This window comes from Triturus cristatus, chromosome 6 (genome assembly GCF_964204655.1).
Source record: "Triturus cristatus chromosome 6, aTriCri1.1, whole genome shotgun sequence".
Lineage (NCBI taxonomy): Eukaryota > Metazoa > Chordata > Amphibia > Caudata > Salamandridae > Triturus > Triturus cristatus.
Genome location: NC_140589.1, coordinates 1,350,881,333 through 1,350,898,696, shown reverse-complemented (window position 1 = coordinate 1,350,898,696; position 17,364 = coordinate 1,350,881,333). Strand labels below are relative to the sequence as shown.

The 17,364-nt window shown below is 39.3% G+C and overlaps 1 protein-coding gene across 1 annotated transcript in view; it reads left to right on the top strand.

Annotated features, from left to right (window-relative positions):
• The window catches only part of LOC146821409 (uncharacterized), a 687,497-nt gene that overhangs the window by 617,050 nt on the left and 53,083 nt on the right, over positions 1-17,364 (top strand). The window contains exons 10-12 of the mRNA XM_085609845.1: positions 1,204-1,332; positions 5,603-5,731; positions 14,401-14,529. Of these exons, the coding sequence (XP_085465971.1) occupies positions 1,204-1,332; positions 5,603-5,731; positions 14,401-14,529 (387 nt within the window). The remainder of the gene's footprint in view (positions 1-1,203; positions 1,333-5,602; positions 5,732-14,400; positions 14,530-17,364) is intronic.

Below are 17,364 nucleotides of genomic sequence, written 5' to 3'. Positions count from 1 at the left end.
ATTTTTCTTATAGAATGTGTTGAAAGGTATTCGGGGATTAAATGAGAGGGATTATTTGAACTCTTCTCTTTAAGGTATTTTATATAGAACCTGCCATCAGAGTTCAATAGAGCTACTTTATGAGCCATAGAGCAGTGATTTTGGTTGTCGTTTTAAATATGCTAGGATATTCAAGCTGTTAAAAATACCAAGTAAAAATGTAGAGACAAAACTAGTCTAGTCTATCATTTGCCTTTGATTTGAAAGTGCATCACAATGTTACTATCAATTTATTTTGAATTGTCAGTATGTACATGTGAGGTATCCCATGAAAGAAACAATTTTCTGAAAAAATATTTACTATTATGAAATGTGTTCAATTATCTTCAGAAAAGTATATTTGCTAACAACACTGTTGTGATGTCTTATATAGATCTAATGGCAATGCCTTGTGACAAAGCAGACCCAGTAATCTGTGGAACCCAATGTAGCTGTTCTGTTTCCAGCAACAAACAGGAAATTGAAGACTTTTCACAAATATATTGCATTTTTCTTCATATGGAAAAACAGTCTCCCTGTGACTTTGCCATTTCGTATTTGTGCTCTTTGAAGACAGGGGCGCTCTAAGCACTTTCCCATAATTACTGCACCATTTACAAGCTGTTCAATAAGATGTAAGTTTAGCTCTCCAGGTAGTTGTGAGAAAGAGTATTCCAATGGTTGAGTATAATAAAGAGGTTGTGACTATGCATCTTCCTCTATTTTGTTTGTATTTTCCCTGATATCTCTTGAAATTCTCTATACCCATCCCCTCTCTGCCACTTAAGAATGCAGGGTGACCCGCAAACTTTCTGAACTTATGCACTTTTGATACATATACATAAAAAAGACATTTCTTTGTTAATCTCTGCATTTTTATGAAGGGTTTAAAATATGATCTATTTTTAAGTCTGACTAAAGTTCGTATCATTTGAACCAGATCACCTAAGAAATGGGCAGATCAATTTCATGCTCCTTCCCAATGATTGATTGTGTTATAAAGACCACCTTCATGCAATACTCATTCTGTTTAATCTCTGATCTACTTTTTCTGTTAATTGAAATCTGAGTAATTAGTGTGCCCATCCAATGGGAGAATTGATATATGTTCATTTTAGTCCAGGTGCAATTCATTAGACATTATTGTGACTGCATATGTGTAAATGTTTTTATGGTTTCATTTAGAAATATCCTTCAGTCACTGAGAAAATCCATACACCGGAATTACAGAAAGAAATATATGTCACTGGAGCCAAAGAGTATAAACCTGAATCAGAACCTACTGAACCTTTAACCGCAACAGTTGCAGAGCAGGTAAAATTTACTCCATCTTCTTTTCCTTTCGCACTATTTATATTTAATGTAATACAAGTGAATTGATCAATGTGTAAGGTTTTATAAAGAACAAATAAAAACTGATGAAGTATTTTCACAATTTACACCAGTAACTTATGAGGTAGAAATTTGAAAGACATTCCAACAGTGAAATATGAGCAACCTCTCCTTAACTCCGGGATTAATATAGAAACCAGGCTGCCGACGCAATTAGGAAAAACATTTGCCTAAATGTATTTCATTACAAACACAAAACCTTGGGGCATCTCTCATCAAATAATATGAGGACATCCTAGCAGCAGGGATGGATGTAGTAAATAGTGTAGAACAAATGTTGAGGGATATGTTTCTTTTCCAATTTTAACAACCAGAAATCATTACTATGACAGTATTCAAACTGGGCGGAAGAGTCAAAATACAAAGGGAACTTCAAGTCCCACCAAAAAAGGTTGGAGATTGGACTATAGGACATTCCTCCCAGAGATTGGTTTCTCAGAGAATCCAGGAATAGATTGAGAACAATTTGAAAATGATTCATCTGGTCTTCCATCCAGATTATATAAAGATTATATAAATTGCACAATTCAATCCTGAATGTCTAGTACAGTTGTTTCTTTAAATTTCATATTTTAGGGTTTGTAGAGCCCAATGATGGAATTCTGTATTGTTGGACGTTGGCCCACTCTCTAGGGTAACCCCAAACCTTTTGCCTTCACCCGTCCTATTTTCCTTAATTTGTTTTAGTTGCGTTTAGGACTTTGTGCACTTTACCACTGCTAACCAGTGTTAAAGTGGTTGAGCTCAGTCAAAAAAACATTGTAAAATTGCCTCAGACCTGATTGGCGTCTTTAGTTAACTTTTAATACCCTAGTAAAGAGGTATATTATATACCCAGGGCTTCTAAAGTAAATGCTACATATGTAGTTGCAGCTTATTATAACCCCCTTGCCAAGCCTTAAACTCCTTTTATTGCTTATACATCACCCCTAAGGTAGGCCCTAGGTAGTGCATAGTGCAGGGTGCATTGTAATTAAAATGTTGGACATGTACTTTTAAGTTTTACTTACCCTGGTGGTGAAGGATTCCTAAACTCGCTTTTCCTTACTGTGAGACCTACTTTTCCCATGGTATAAGATTGAGTTGCCTTATTACATTTAATAAGTGCTAGCATTTGAGTGGGAAGAGGTGAACATTTCATTGGTGTCTGAGAAAATGGAATTGCAATTCCTCTTTAATGGTACAGTCAGATGTTAAGTTACAAGTTTGAAAATTCCACGCTTAGAAAGTTCTCATATTCCTTCCCTAACCATTTGGTGCCTCCAGTACGTTTTGGGTTACATGACAGGGTCTAGTTGGCTATTGGACATTGTTTATTTCTCCCAGGCAGCCAGCCTCACAATTGAGGGATTATGTGTGACTGGATAGGCCATGAACTGGCAGATTGAGGGAGCTGGGCAGAGCCCCACTTTGAACTGAATAGGCTGTGCTCAGCCTTCACACAAAGGACTTGTCATCCTTGCATTCTTCATACAGACAGCCAGGGAAGGGGAAGGAGTACACCTTAAGGATTTCAAAGGGAATTCTCTACTAACGCTTCCTACTTCAACAAAGGCAAAAGTATACAAATAGGACCCTTAGACCCACTCTTCAGTTCACTATCGAACCTGCGTAACGACTTTCTGTGGACTGTCTGCTTGTGTGTCCAGCTGTGTACTCCACAGGACTACTTTGTTGCACCTGGAAAAACTGCTGTGCTGCCGGGAGTCTGCCTTGAACCATCAAAGGCCCATCCTGCTGCTTAAGCCTTGTTCCACTTCTTGAACCCAGGACTACCAGAGTGACTTCAATGGCTAGTTTGCTGGCCACCTAATCAGAGGTTCAGGGACAGAAACGGTTTCAACTACCTGAACCCACATATTGACTCAGTCTGAATGAGTCATAACCCCCTCTAGGTGGTGCCCTTCCAGGCCTGGACTGTAATGTTAAAGGTTTCCAGATAGCCAAAACACACATTTGGGAGTTAAAAAATGTTTGACTGAAAACTACTCTGAGAACCAAAAGGAGCCTGGGACCAACCTGCTTGCCTATCCACCAGTGACGTAAAAAAAGTTGAGTGGGCCCCCCAACAAAGTACATTGAGGGCTCCCCCCCTTGACTCACTCAGAAGCTCTCTGGCCTGGAGACTGTACTAAGGAGGTGCCCTGGAGCTCAGGGCCCCTTGTACTGTGGGGGGCGTGGGGGCCTTTGTTACACCACTGCTATCCATCCAAGGTGCACCACCAGGCGGCCTCATCCAGTTGGCCTGATTTCGCAACAGCTCTTGTTGTGTTCTTCTTCGCAACCGGGGCTTTCTATATCATGCGAAGGAAATTCCTTGTTTCAAACCCCCTTGTGGAGCTTTGGATACCACTTTGCAGTGGTGATGTGAGGATGGTGACGGCATCAACAGTTCGAGGTGGAGTTACCATTACAGGAAACATTGAAATGAGCTGGAATGCGGATGCATTGCGATAACATCTCCATGAAGTCCCACAAGTCGCACCTTACTTATGTTGCATGGGGGTCTCACATCATATAAGAGAAAGTAAAAACCAGTGCATCTAAAGACTCTTGCGCCACTTAGTCCAAAATCACATCTTACGGTACCCTCAGTGTGGTCTTGAAAGGGCAAACTGGATATGAATGTGACTTTAGGACTGAAACAAAAAACAACTTCAGCCCTGAGAATTGATAAGGTGAATTGTCAAGAACACCAAAAAAATAATACAAATACATGATTTTAACACTGAACATCATTTTTAAAAGAATGCTTGCTGCAAGAAAAGAGGACTTTCAATTCACTGTTGTTAACTCACCGCGTTGTACTAGAGGGACATAAAAATGGTATCATTGTGTGGATATGTTGTTTTTCTTCCCAGTGCTGATGGTAAGTGTCCTTTCTTATATTAGTTTGGACACTTTTATTTTCATAAAACTACTAAGGTAATACTTTTTACTATGATCAGTAGATTAGGAGAAGGATGAAACATTGATTTTCTCATAATACATTTTTCTTATAGAATGTGTTGAAAGGTATTCGGGGATTAAATGAGAGGGATTATTTGAACTCTTCTCATTAATGTATTTTATATAGAACCTGCCATCAGAGTTCAATAGAGCTACTTTATGAGCCATAGAGCAGTGATTTTGGTTGTCGTTTTAAATATGCTAGGATATTCAAGCTGTTAAAAATACCAAGTAAAAATGTAGAGACAAAACTAGTCTAGTCTATCATTTGCCTTTGATTTGAAAGTGCATAACAATGTTACTATCAATTTATTTTGAATTGTCAGTATGTACATGTGAGGTGTCCCATGAAAGAAACAATTTTCTGAAAAAATATTTACTATTATGAAATGTGTTCAATTATCTTCAGAAAAGTATATTTGCTAACAACACTGTTGTGATGTCTTATATAGATCTAATGGCAATGCCTTGTGACAAAGCAGACCCAGTAATCTGTAGAACCCAATGTAGCTGTTCTGTTTCCAGCAACAAACATGAAATTGAAGACTTTTCACAAATATATTGCATTTTTCTTCATATGGAAAAACAGTCTCCCTGTGACTTTGCTATTTCGTATTTGTGCTCTTTGAAGACAGGGGCGCTCTAAGCACTTTCCCATAATTACTGCACCATTTACAAGCTGTTCAATAAGATGTGAGTTTAGCTCTCCAGGTAGTTGTGAAAAAGAGTATTCCAATGGTTGAGTATAATAAAGAGGTTGTGACTATGCATCTTCCTCTTTTTTGTTTGTATTTTCCCTGATATCTCTTGAAATTCTCTATACCCATCCCCTCTCTGCCACTTAAGAATGCAGGGTGACCCGCAAACTTTCTGAACTTATGCACTTTTGATACATATACATAAAAAAGACATTTCTTTGTTAATCTCTGCATTTTTATGAAGGGTTTAAAATATGATCTATTTTTAAGTCTGACTAAAGTTCGTATCATTTGAACCAGATCACCTAAGAAATGGGCAGATCAATTTCATGCACCTTCCCAATGATTGATTGTGTTATGAAGACCACCTTCATGCAATACTCATTCTGTTTAATCTCTGATCTACTTGTTCTGTTAATTGAAATCTGAGTAATTAGTGTGCCCATCCAATGGGAGAATTGATATATGTTCATTTTAGTCCAGGTGCAATTCATTGGACATTATTGTGACTGCATATGTGTAAATGTTTTTATGGTTTCATTTAGAAATATCCTTCAGTCACTGAGAAAATCCATACACCGGAATTACAGAAAGAAATATATGTCACTGGAGCCAAAGAGTATAAACCTGAATCAGAACCTACTGAACCTTTAACCGCAACAGTTGCAGAGCAGGTAAAATTTACTCCATCTTCTTTTCCTTTCGCACTATTTATATTTAATGTAATACAAGTGAATTGATCAATGTGTAAGGTTTTATAAAGAACAAATAAAAACTGATGAAGTATTTTCACAATTTACACCAGTAACTTATGAGGTTGAAATTTGAAAGACATTCCAACAGTGGAATATGAGCAACCTCTCCTTAATTCCGGGATTAATATAGAAACAAGGCTGCCGACGCAATTAGGAAAAACATTTGCCTAAATGTATTTCATTACAAACACAAAACCTTGGGGCATCTCCCATCAAATAATATGAGGACATCCTAGCAGCAGGGATGGATGTAGTAAATAGTGTAGAACAAATGGTGAGGGATATGTTTCTTTTCCAATTTTAACAACCAGAAATCATTACTATGGCAGTATTCAAACTGGACGGAAGAGTCAAAATACAAAGGGAACTTCAAGTCCCACCAAAAAAGGTTGGAGATTGGACTATAGGACATTCCTCCCAGAGATTGGTTTCTCAGAGAATCCAGGAATAGATTGAGAACAATTTGAAAATGATTCATCTGGTCTTCCATCCAGATTATATAAAGATTATATAAATTGCGCAATTCAATCCTGAATGTCTAGTACAGTTGTTTCTTTAAATTTCATATTTTAGGGTTTGTAGATCCCAATGATGGAATTCTGTATTGTTGGACGTTGGCCCACTCTCTAGGGTAACCCCAAACCTTTTGCCTTCACCCGTCCTATTTTCCTTAATTTGTTTTAGTTGCGTTTAGGACTTTGTGCACTTTACCACTGCTAACCAGTGTTAAAGTGGTTGTGCTCAGTCAATAAAACATTGTAAAATTGCCTCAGACCTGATTGGCGTCTTTACTTAACTTTTAATACCCTAGTAAAGAGGTATATTATATACCCAGGGCTTCTAAAGTAAATGCTACATATGTAGTTGCAGCTTATTATAACCCCCTTGCCAAGCCTTAAACTCCTTTTATTGCTTATACATCACCCCTAAGGTAGGCCCTAGGTAGTGCATAGTGCAGGGTGCATTGTAATTAAAATGTTGGACATGTACTTTTAAGTTTTACTTACCCTGGTGGTGAAGGATTCCTAAACTCGCTTTTCCTTACTGTGAGACCTACTTTTCCCATGGTATAAGATTGAGTTGCCTTATTACATTTAATAAGTGCTAGCATTTGAGTGGGAAGAGGTGAACATTTCATTGGTGTCTGAGAAAATGGAATTGCAATTCCTCTTTAATGGTACAGTCAGATGTTAAGTTACAAGTTTGAAAATTCCACGCTTAGAAAGTTCTCATATTCCTTCCCTAACCATTTGGTGCCTCCAGTACGTTTTGGGTTACATGACAGGGTCTAGTTGGCTATTGGACATTGTTTATTTCTCCCAGGCAGCCAGCCTCACAATTGAGGGATTATGTGTGACTGGATAGGCCATGAACTGGCAGATTGAGGGAGCTGGGCAGAGCCCCACTTTGAACTGAATAGGCTGTGCTCAGCCTTCACACAAAGGACTTGTCATCCTTGCATTCTTCATACAGACAGCCAGGGAAGGGGAAGGAGTACACCTTAAGGATTTCAAAGGGAATTCTCTACTAACGCTTCCTACTTCAACAAAGGCAAAAGTATACAAATAGGACCCTTAGACCCACTCTTCAGTTCACTATCGAACCTGCGTAACGACTTTCTGTGGACTGTCTGCTTGTGTGGCCAGCTGTGTACTCCACAGGACTACTTTGTTGCACCTGGAAAAACTGCTGTGCTGCCGGGAGTCTGCCTTGAACCATCAAAGGCCCATCCTGCTGCTTAAGCTTTGTTCCACTTCTTGAACCCAGGACTACCAGAGTGACTTCAATGGCTAGTTTGCTGGCCACCTAATCAGAGGTTCAGGGACAGAAACGGTTTCAACTACCTGAACCCACATATTGACTCAGTCTGAATGAGTCATAACCCCCTCTAGGTGGTGCCCTTCCAGGCCTGGACTGTAATGTTAAAGGTTTCCAGATAGCCAAAACACACATTTGGGAGTTAAAAAATGTTTGACTGAAAACTACTCTGAGAACCAAAAGGAGCCTGGGACCAACCTGCTTGCCTATCCACCAGTGACGTAAAAAAAGTTGAGTGGGCCCCCCAACAAAGTACATTGAGGGCTCCCCCCCTTGACTCACTCAGAAGCTCTCTGGCCTGGAGACTGTACTAAGGAGGTGCCCTGGAGCTCAGGGCCCCTTGTACTGTGGGGGGCGTGGGGGCCTTTGTTACACCACTGCTATCCATCCAAGGTGCACCACCAGGCGGCCTCATCCAGTTGGCCTGATTTCGCAACAGCTCTTGTTGTGTTCTTCTTCGCAACCGGGGCTTTCTATATCATGCGAAGGAAATTCCTTGTTTCAAACCCCCTTGTGGAGCTTTGGATACCACTTTGCAGTGGTGATGTGAGGATGGTGACGGCATCAACAGTTCGAGGTGGAGTTACCATTACAGGAAACATTGAAATGAGCTGGAATGCGGATGCATTGCGATAACATCTCCATGAAGTCCCACAAGTCGCACCTTACTTATGTTGCATGGGGGTCTCACATCATATAAGAGAAAGTAAAAACCAGTGCATCTAAAGACTCTTGCGCCACTTAGTCCAAAATCACATCTTACGGTACCCTCAGTGTGGTCTTGAAAGGGCAAACTGGATATGAATGTGACTTTAGGACTGAAACAAAAAACAACTTCAGCCCTGAGAATTGATAAGGTGAATTGTCAAGAACACCAAAAAAATAATACAAATACATGATTTTAACACTGAACATCATTTTTAAAAGAATGCTTGCTGCAAGAAAAGAGGACTTTCAATTCACTGTTGTTAACTCACCGCGTTGTACTAGAGGGACATAAAAATGGTATCATTGTGTGGATATGTTGTTTTTCTTCCCAGTGCTGATGGTAAGTGTCCTTTCTTATATTAGTTTGGACACTTTTATTTTCATAAAACTACTAAGGTAATACTTTTTACTATGATCAGTAGATTAGGAGAAGGATGAAATATTGATTTTCTCATAATACATTTTTCTTATAGAATGTGTTGAAAGGTATTCGGGGATTAAATGAGAGGGATTATTTGAACTCTTCTCATTAATGTATTTTATATAGAACCTGCCATCAGAGTTCAATAGAGCTACTTTATGAGCCATAGAGCAGTGATTTTGGTTGTCGTTTTAAATATGCTAGGATATTCAAGCTGTTAAAAATACCAAGTAAAAATGTAGAGACAAAACTAGTCTAGTCTATCATTTGCCTTTGATTTGAAAGTGCATAACAATGTTACTATCAATTTATTTTGAATTGTCAGTATGTACATGTGAGGTGTCCCATGAAAGAAACAATTTTCTGAAAAAATATTTACTATTATGAAATGTGTTCAATTATCTTCAGAAAAGTATATTTGCTAACAACACTGTTGTGATGTCTTATATAGATCTAATGGCAATGCCTTGTGACAAAGCAGACCCAGTAATCTGTAGAACCCAATGTAGCTGTTCTGTTTCCAGCAACAAACATGAAATTGAAGACTTTTCACAAATATATTGCATTTTTCTTCATATGGAAAAACAGTCTCCCTGTGACTTTGCTATTTCATATTTGTGCTCTTTGAAGACAGGGGCGCTCTAAGCACTTTCCCATAATTACTGCACCATTTACAAGCTGTTCAATAAGATGTGAGTTTAGCTCTCCAGGTAGTTGTGAAAAAGAGTATTCCAATGGTTGAGTATAATAAAGAGGTTGTGACTATGCATCTTCCTCTATTTTGTTTGTATTTTCCCTGATATCTCTTGAAATTCTCTATACCCATCCCCTCTCTGCCACTTAAGAATGCAGGGTGACCCGCAAACTTTCTGAACTTATGCACTTTTGATACATATACATAAAAAAGACATTTCTTTGTTAATCTCTGCATTTTTATGAAGGGTTTAAAATATGATCTATTTTTAAGTCTGACTAAAGTTCGTATCATTTGAACCAGATCACCTAAGAAATGGGCAGATCAATTTCATGCACCTTCCCAATGATTGATTGTGTTATGAAGACCACCTTCATGCAATACTCATTCTGTTTAATCTCTGATCTACTTGTTCTGTTAATTGAAATCTGAGTAATTAGTGTGCCCATCCAATGGGAGAATTGATATATGTTCATTTTAGTCCAGGTGCAATTCATTGGACATTATTGTGACTGCATATGTGTAAATGTTTTTATGGTTTCATTTAGAAATATCCTTCAGTCACTGAGAAAATCCATACACCGGAATTACAGAAAGAAATATATGTCACTGGAGCCAAAGAGTATAAACCTGAATCAGAACCTACTGAACCTTTAACCGCAACAGTTGCAGAGCAGGAAAAATTTACTCCATCTTCTTTTCCTTTCGCACTATTTATATTTAATGTAATACAAGTGAATTGATCAATGTGTAAGGTTTTATAAAGAACAAATAAAAACTGATGAAGTATTTTCACAATTTACACCAGTAACTTATGAGGTTGAAATTTGAAAGACATTCCAACAGTGGAATATGAGCAACCTCTCCTTAACTCCGGGATTAATATAGAAACAAGGCTGCCGACGCAATTAGGAAAAACATTTGCCTAAATGTATTTCATTACAAACACAAAACCTTGGGGCATCTCTCATCAAATAATATGAGGACATCCTAGCAGCAGGGATGGATGTAGTAAATAGTGTAGAACAAATGGTGAGGGATATGTTTCTTTTCCAATTTTAACAACCAGAAATCATTACTATGGCAATATTCAAACTGGGCGGAAGAGTCAAAATACAAAGGGAACTTCAAGTCCCACCAAAAAAGGTTGGAGATTGGACTATAGGACATTCCTCCCAGAGATTGGTTTCTCAGAGAATCCAGGAATAGATTGAGAACAATTTGAAAATGATTCATCTGGTCTTCCATCCAGATTATATAAAGATTATATAAATTGCACAATTCAATCCTGAATGTCTAGTACAGTTGTTTCTTTAAATTTCATATTTTAGGGTTTGTAGATCCCAATGATGGAATTCTGTATTGTTGGACGTTGGCCCACTCTCTAGGGTAACCCCAAACCTTTTGCCTTCACCCGTCCTATTTTCCTTAATTTGTTTTAGTTGCGTTTAGGACTTTGTGCACTTTACCACTGCTAACCAGTGTTAAAGTGGTTGTGCTCAGTCAATAAAACATTGTAAAATTGCCTCAGACCTGATTGGCGTCTTTAGTTAACTTTTAATACCCTAGTAAAGAGGTATATTATATACCCAGGGCTTCTAAAGTAAATGCTACATATGTAGTTGCAGCTTATTATAACCCCCTTGCCAAGCCTTAAACTCCTTTTATTGCTTATACATCACCCCTAAGGTAGGCCCTAGGTAGTGCATAGTGCAGGGTGCATTGTAATTAAAATGTTGGACATGTACTTTTAAGTTTTACTTACCCTGGTGGTGAAGGATTCCTAAACTCGCTTTTCCTTACTGTGAGACCTACTTTTCCCATGGTATAAGATTGAGTTGCCTTATTACATGTAATAAGTGCTAGCATTTGAGTGGGAAGAGGTGAACATTTCATTGGTGTCTGAGAAAATGGAATTGCAATTCCTCTTTAATGGTACAGTCAGATGTTAAGTTACAAGTTTGAAAATTCCACGCTTAGAAAGTTCTCATATTCCTTCCCTAACCATTTGGTGCCTCCAGTACGTTTTGGGTTACATGACAGGGTCTAGTTGGCTATTGGACATTGTTTATTTCTCCCAGGCAGCCAGCCTCACAATTGAGGGATTATGTGTGACTGGATAGGCCATGAACTGGCAGATTGAGGGAGCTGGGCAGAGCCCCACTTTGAACTGAATAGGCTGTGCTCAGCCTTCACACAAAGGACTTGTCATCCTTGCATTCTTCATACAGACAGCCAGGGAAGGGGAAGGAGTACACCTTAAGGATTTCAAAGGGAATTCTCTACTAACGCTTCCTACTTCAACAAAGGCAAAAGTATACAAATAGGACCCTTAGACCCACTCTTCAGTTCACTATCGAACCTGCGTAACGACTTTCTGTGGACTGTCTGCTTGTGTGTCCAGCTGTGTACTCCACAGGACTACTTTGTTGCACCTGGAAAAACTGCTGTGCTGCCGGGAGTCTGCCTTGAACCATCAAAGGCCCATCCTGCTGCTTAAGCCTTGTTCCACTTCTTGAACCCAGGACTACCAGAGTGACTTCAATGGCTAGTTTGCTGGCCACCTAATCAGAGGTTCAGGGACAGAAACGGTTTCAACTACCTGAACCCACATATTGACTCAGTCTGAATGAGTCATAACCCCCTCTAGGTGGTGCCCTTCCAGGCCTGGACTGTAATGTTAAAGGTTTCCAGATAGCCAAAACACACATTTGGGAGTTAAAAAATGTTTGACTGAAAACTACTCTGAGAACCAAAAGGAGCCTGGGACCAACCTGCTTGCCTATCCACCAGTGACGTAAAAAAAGTTGAGTGGGCCCCCCAACAAAGTACATTGAGGGCTCCCCCCCTTGACTCACTCAGAAGCTCTCTGGCCTGGAGACTGTACTAAGGAGGTGCCCTGGAGCTCAGGGCCCCTTGTACTGTGGGGGGCGTGGGGGCCTTTGTTACACCACTGCTATCCATCCAAGGTGCACCACCAGGCGGCCTCATCCAGTTGGCCTGATTTCGCAACAGCTCTTGTTGTGTTCTTCTTCGCAACCGGGGCTTTCTATATCATGCGAAGGAAATTCCTTGTTTCAAACCCCCTTGTGGAGCTTTGGATACCACTTTGCAGTGGTGATGTGAGGATGGTGACGGCATCAACAGTTCGAGGTGGAGTTACCATTACAGGAAACATTGAAATGAGCTGGAATGCGGATGCATTGCGATAACATCTCCATGAAGTCCCACAAGTCGCACCTTACTTATGTTGCATGGGGGTCTCACATCATATAAGAGAAAGTAAAAACCAGTGCATCTAAAGACTCTTGCGCCACTTAGTCCAAAATCACATCTTACGGTACCCTCAGTGTGGTCTTGAAAGGGCAAACTGGATATGAATGTGACTTTAGGACTGAAACAAAAAACAACTTCAGCCCTGAGAATTGATAAGGTGAATTGTCAAGAACACCAAAAAAATAATACAAATACATGATTTTAACACTGAACATCATTTTTAAAAGAATGCTTGCTGCAAGAAAAGAGGACTTTCAATTCACTGTTGTTAACTCACCGCGTTGTACTAGAGGGACATAAAAATGGTATCATTGTGTGGATATGTTGTTTTTCTTCCCAGTGCTGATGGTAAGTGTCCTTTCTTATATTAGTTTGGACACTTTTATTTTCATAAAACTACTAAGGTAATACTTTTTACTATGATCAGTAGATTAGGAGAAGGATGAAACATTGATTTTCTCATAATACATTTTTCTTATAGAATGTGTTGAAAGGTATTCGGGGATTAAATGAGAGGGATTATTTGAACTCTTCTCATTAATGTATTTTATATAGAACCTGCCATCAGAGTTCAATAGAGCTACTTTATGAGCCATAGAGCAGTGATTTTGGTTGTCGTTTTAAATATGCTAGGATATTCAAGCTGTTAAAAATACCAAGTAAAAATGTAGAGACAAAACTAGTCTAGTCTATCATTTGCCTTTGATTTGAAAGTGCATAACAATGTTACTATCAATTTATTTTGAATTGTCAGTATGTACATGTGAGGTGTCCCATGAAAGAAACAATTTTCTGAAAAAATATTTACTATTATGAAATGTGTTCAATTATCTTCAGAAAAGTATATTTGCTAACAACACTGTTGTGATGTCTTATATAGATCTAATGGCAATGCCTTGTGACAAAGCAGACCCAGTAATCTGTAGAACCCAATGTAGCTGTTCTGTTTCCAGCAACAAACATGAAATTGAAGACTTTTCACAAATATATTGCATTTTTCTTCATATGGAAAAACAGTCTCCCTGTGACTTTGCTATTTCGTATTTGTGCTCTTTGAAGACAGGGGCGCTCTAAGCACTTTCCCATAATTACTGCACCATTTACAAGCTGTTCAATAAGATGTGAGTTTAGCTCTCCAGGTAGTTGTGAAAAAGAGTATTCCAATGGTTGAGTATAATAAAGAGGTTGTGACTATGCATCTTCCTCTTTTTTGTTTGTATTTTCCCTGATATCTCTTGAAATTCTCTATACCCATCCCCTCTCTGCCACTTAAGAATGCAGGGTGACCCGCAAACTTTCTGAACTTATGCACTTTTGATACATATACATAAAAAAGACATTTCTTTGTTAATCTCTGCATTTTTATGAAGGGTTTAAAATATGATCTATTTTTAAGTCTGACTAAAGTTCGTATCATTTGAACCAGATCACCTAAGAAATGGGCAGATCAATTTCATGCACCTTCCCAATGATTGATTGTGTTATGAAGACCACCTTCATGCAATACTCATTCTGTTTAATCTCTGATCTACTTGTTCTGTTAATTGAAATCTGAGTAATTAGTGTGCCCATCCAATGGGAGAATTGATATATGTTCATTTTAGTCCAGGTGCAATTCATTGGACATTATTGTGACTGCATATGTGTAAATGTTTTTATGGTTTCATTTAGAAATATCCTTCAGTCACTGAGAAAATCCATACACCGGAATTACAGAAAGAAATATATGTCACTGGAGCCAAAGAGTATAAACCTGAATCAGAACCTACTGAACCTTTAACCGCAACAGTTGCAGAGCAGGTAAAATTTACTCCATCTTCTTTTCCTTTCGCACTATTTATATTTAATGTAATACAAGTGAATTGATCAATGTGTAAGGTTTTATAAAGAACAAATAAAAACTGATGAAGTATTTTCACAATTTACACCAGTAACTTATGAGGTTGAAATTTGAAAGACATTCCAACAGTGGAATATGAGCAACCTCTCCTTAATTCCGGGATTAATATAGAAACAAGGCTGCCGACGCAATTAGGAAAAACATTTGCCTAAATGTATTTCATTACAAACACAAAACCTTGGGGCATCTCCCATCAAATAATATGAGGACATCCTAGCAGCAGGGATGGATGTAGTAAATAGTGTAGAACAAATGGTGAGGGATATGTTTCTTTTCCAATTTTAACAACCAGAAATCATTACTATGGCAGTATTCAAACTGGACGGAAGAGTCAAAATACAAAGGGAACTTCAAGTCCCACCAAAAAAGGTTGGAGATTGGACTATAGGACATTCCTCCCAGAGATTGGTTTCTCAGAGAATCCAGGAATAGATTGAGAACAATTTGAAAATGATTCATCTGGTCTTCCATCCAGATTATATAAAGATTATATAAATTGCGCAATTCAATCCTGAATGTCTAGTACAGTTGTTTCTTTAAATTTCATATTTTAGGGTTTGTAGATCCCAATGATGGAATTCTGTATTGTTGGACGTTGGCCCACTCTCTAGGGTAACCCCAAACCTTTTGCCTTCACCCGTCCTATTTTCCTTAATTTGTTTTAGTTGCGTTTAGGACTTTGTGCACTTTACCACTGCTAACCAGTGTTAAAGTGGTTGTGCTCAGTCAATAAAACATTGTAAAATTGCCTCAGACCTGATTGGCGTCTTTACTTAACTTTTAATACCCTAGTAAAGAGGTATATTATATACCCAGGGCTTCTAAAGTAAATGCTACATATGTAGTTGCAGCTTATTATAACCCCCTTGCCAAGCCTTAAACTCCTTTTATTGCTTATACATCACCCCTAAGGTAGGCCCTAGGTAGTGCATAGTGCAGGGTGCATTGTAATTAAAATGTTGGACATGTACTTTTAAGTTTTACTTACCCTGGTGGTGAAGGATTCCTAAACTCGCTTTTCCTTACTGTGAGACCTACTTTTCCCATGGTATAAGATTGAGTTGCCTTATTACATTTAATAAGTGCTAGCATTTGAGTGGGAAGAGGTGAACATTTCATTGGTGTCTGAGAAAATGGAATTGCAATTCCTCTTTAATGGTACAGTCAGATGTTAAGTTACAAGTTTGAAAATTCCACGCTTAGAAAGTTCTCATATTCCTTCCCTAACCATTTGGTGCCTCCAGTACGTTTTGGGTTACATGACAGGGTCTAGTTGGCTATTGGACATTGTTTATTTCTCCCAGGCAGCCAGCCTCACAATTGAGGGATTATGTGTGACTGGATAGGCCATGAACTGGCAGATTGAGGGAGCTGGGCAGAGCCCCACTTTGAACTGAATAGGCTGTGCTCAGCCTTCACACAAAGGACTTGTCATCCTTGCATTCTTCATACAGACAGCCAGGGAAGGGGAAGGAGTACACCTTAAGGATTTCAAAGGGAATTCTCTACTAACGCTTCCTACTTCAACAAAGGCAAAAGTATACAAATAGGACCCTTAGACCCACTCTTCAGTTCACTATCGAACCTGCGTAACGACTTTCTGTGGACTGTCTGCTTGTGTGGCCAGCTGTGTACTCCACAGGACTACTTTGTTGCACCTGGAAAAACTGCTGTGCTGCCGGGAGTCTGCCTTGAACCATCAAAGGCCCATCCTGCTGCTTAAGCTTTGTTCCACTTCTTGAACCCAGGACTACCAGAGTGACTTCAATGGCTAGTTTGCTGGCCACCTAATCAGAGGTTCAGGGACAGAAACGGTTTCAACTACCTGAACCCACATATTGACTCAGTCTGAATGAGTCATAACCCCCTCTAGGTGGTGCCCTTCCAGGCCTGGACTGTAATGTTAAAGGTTTCCAGATAGCCAAAACACACATTTGGGAGTTAAAAAATGTTTGACTGAAAACTACTCTGAGAACCAAAAGGAGCCTGGGACCAACCTGCTTGCCTATCCACCAGTGACGTAAAAAAAGTTGAGTGGGCCCCCCAACAAAGTACATTGAGGGCTCCCCCCCTTGACTCACTCAGAAGCTCTCTGGCCTGGAGACTGTACTAAGGAGGTGCCCTGGAGCTCAGGGCCCCTTGTACTGTGGGGGGCGTGGGGGCCTTTGTTACACCACTGCTATCCATCCAAGGTGCACCACCAGGCGGCCTCATCCAGTTGGCCTGATTTCGCAACAGCTCTTGTTGTGTTCTTCTTCGCAACCGGGGCTTTCTATATCATGCGAAGGAAATTCCTTGTTTCAAACCCCCTTGTGGAGCTTTGGATACCACTTTGCAGTGGTGATGTGAGGATGGTGACGGCATCAACAGTTCGAGGTGGAGTTACCATTACAGGAAACATTGAAATGAGCTGGAATGCGGATGCATTGCGATAACATCTCCATGAAGTCCCACAAGTCGCACCTTACTTATGTTGCATGGGGGTCTCACATCATATAAGAGAAAGTAAAAACCAGTGCATCTAAAGACTCTTGCGCCACTTAGTCCAAAATCACATCTTACGGTACCCTCAGTGTGGTCTTGAAAGGGCAAACTGGATATGAATGTGACTTTAGGACTGAAACAAAAAACAACTTCAGCCCTGAGAATTGATAAGGTGAATTGTCAAGAACACCAAAAAAATAATACAAATACATGATTTTAACACTGAACATCATTTTTAAAAGAATGCTTGC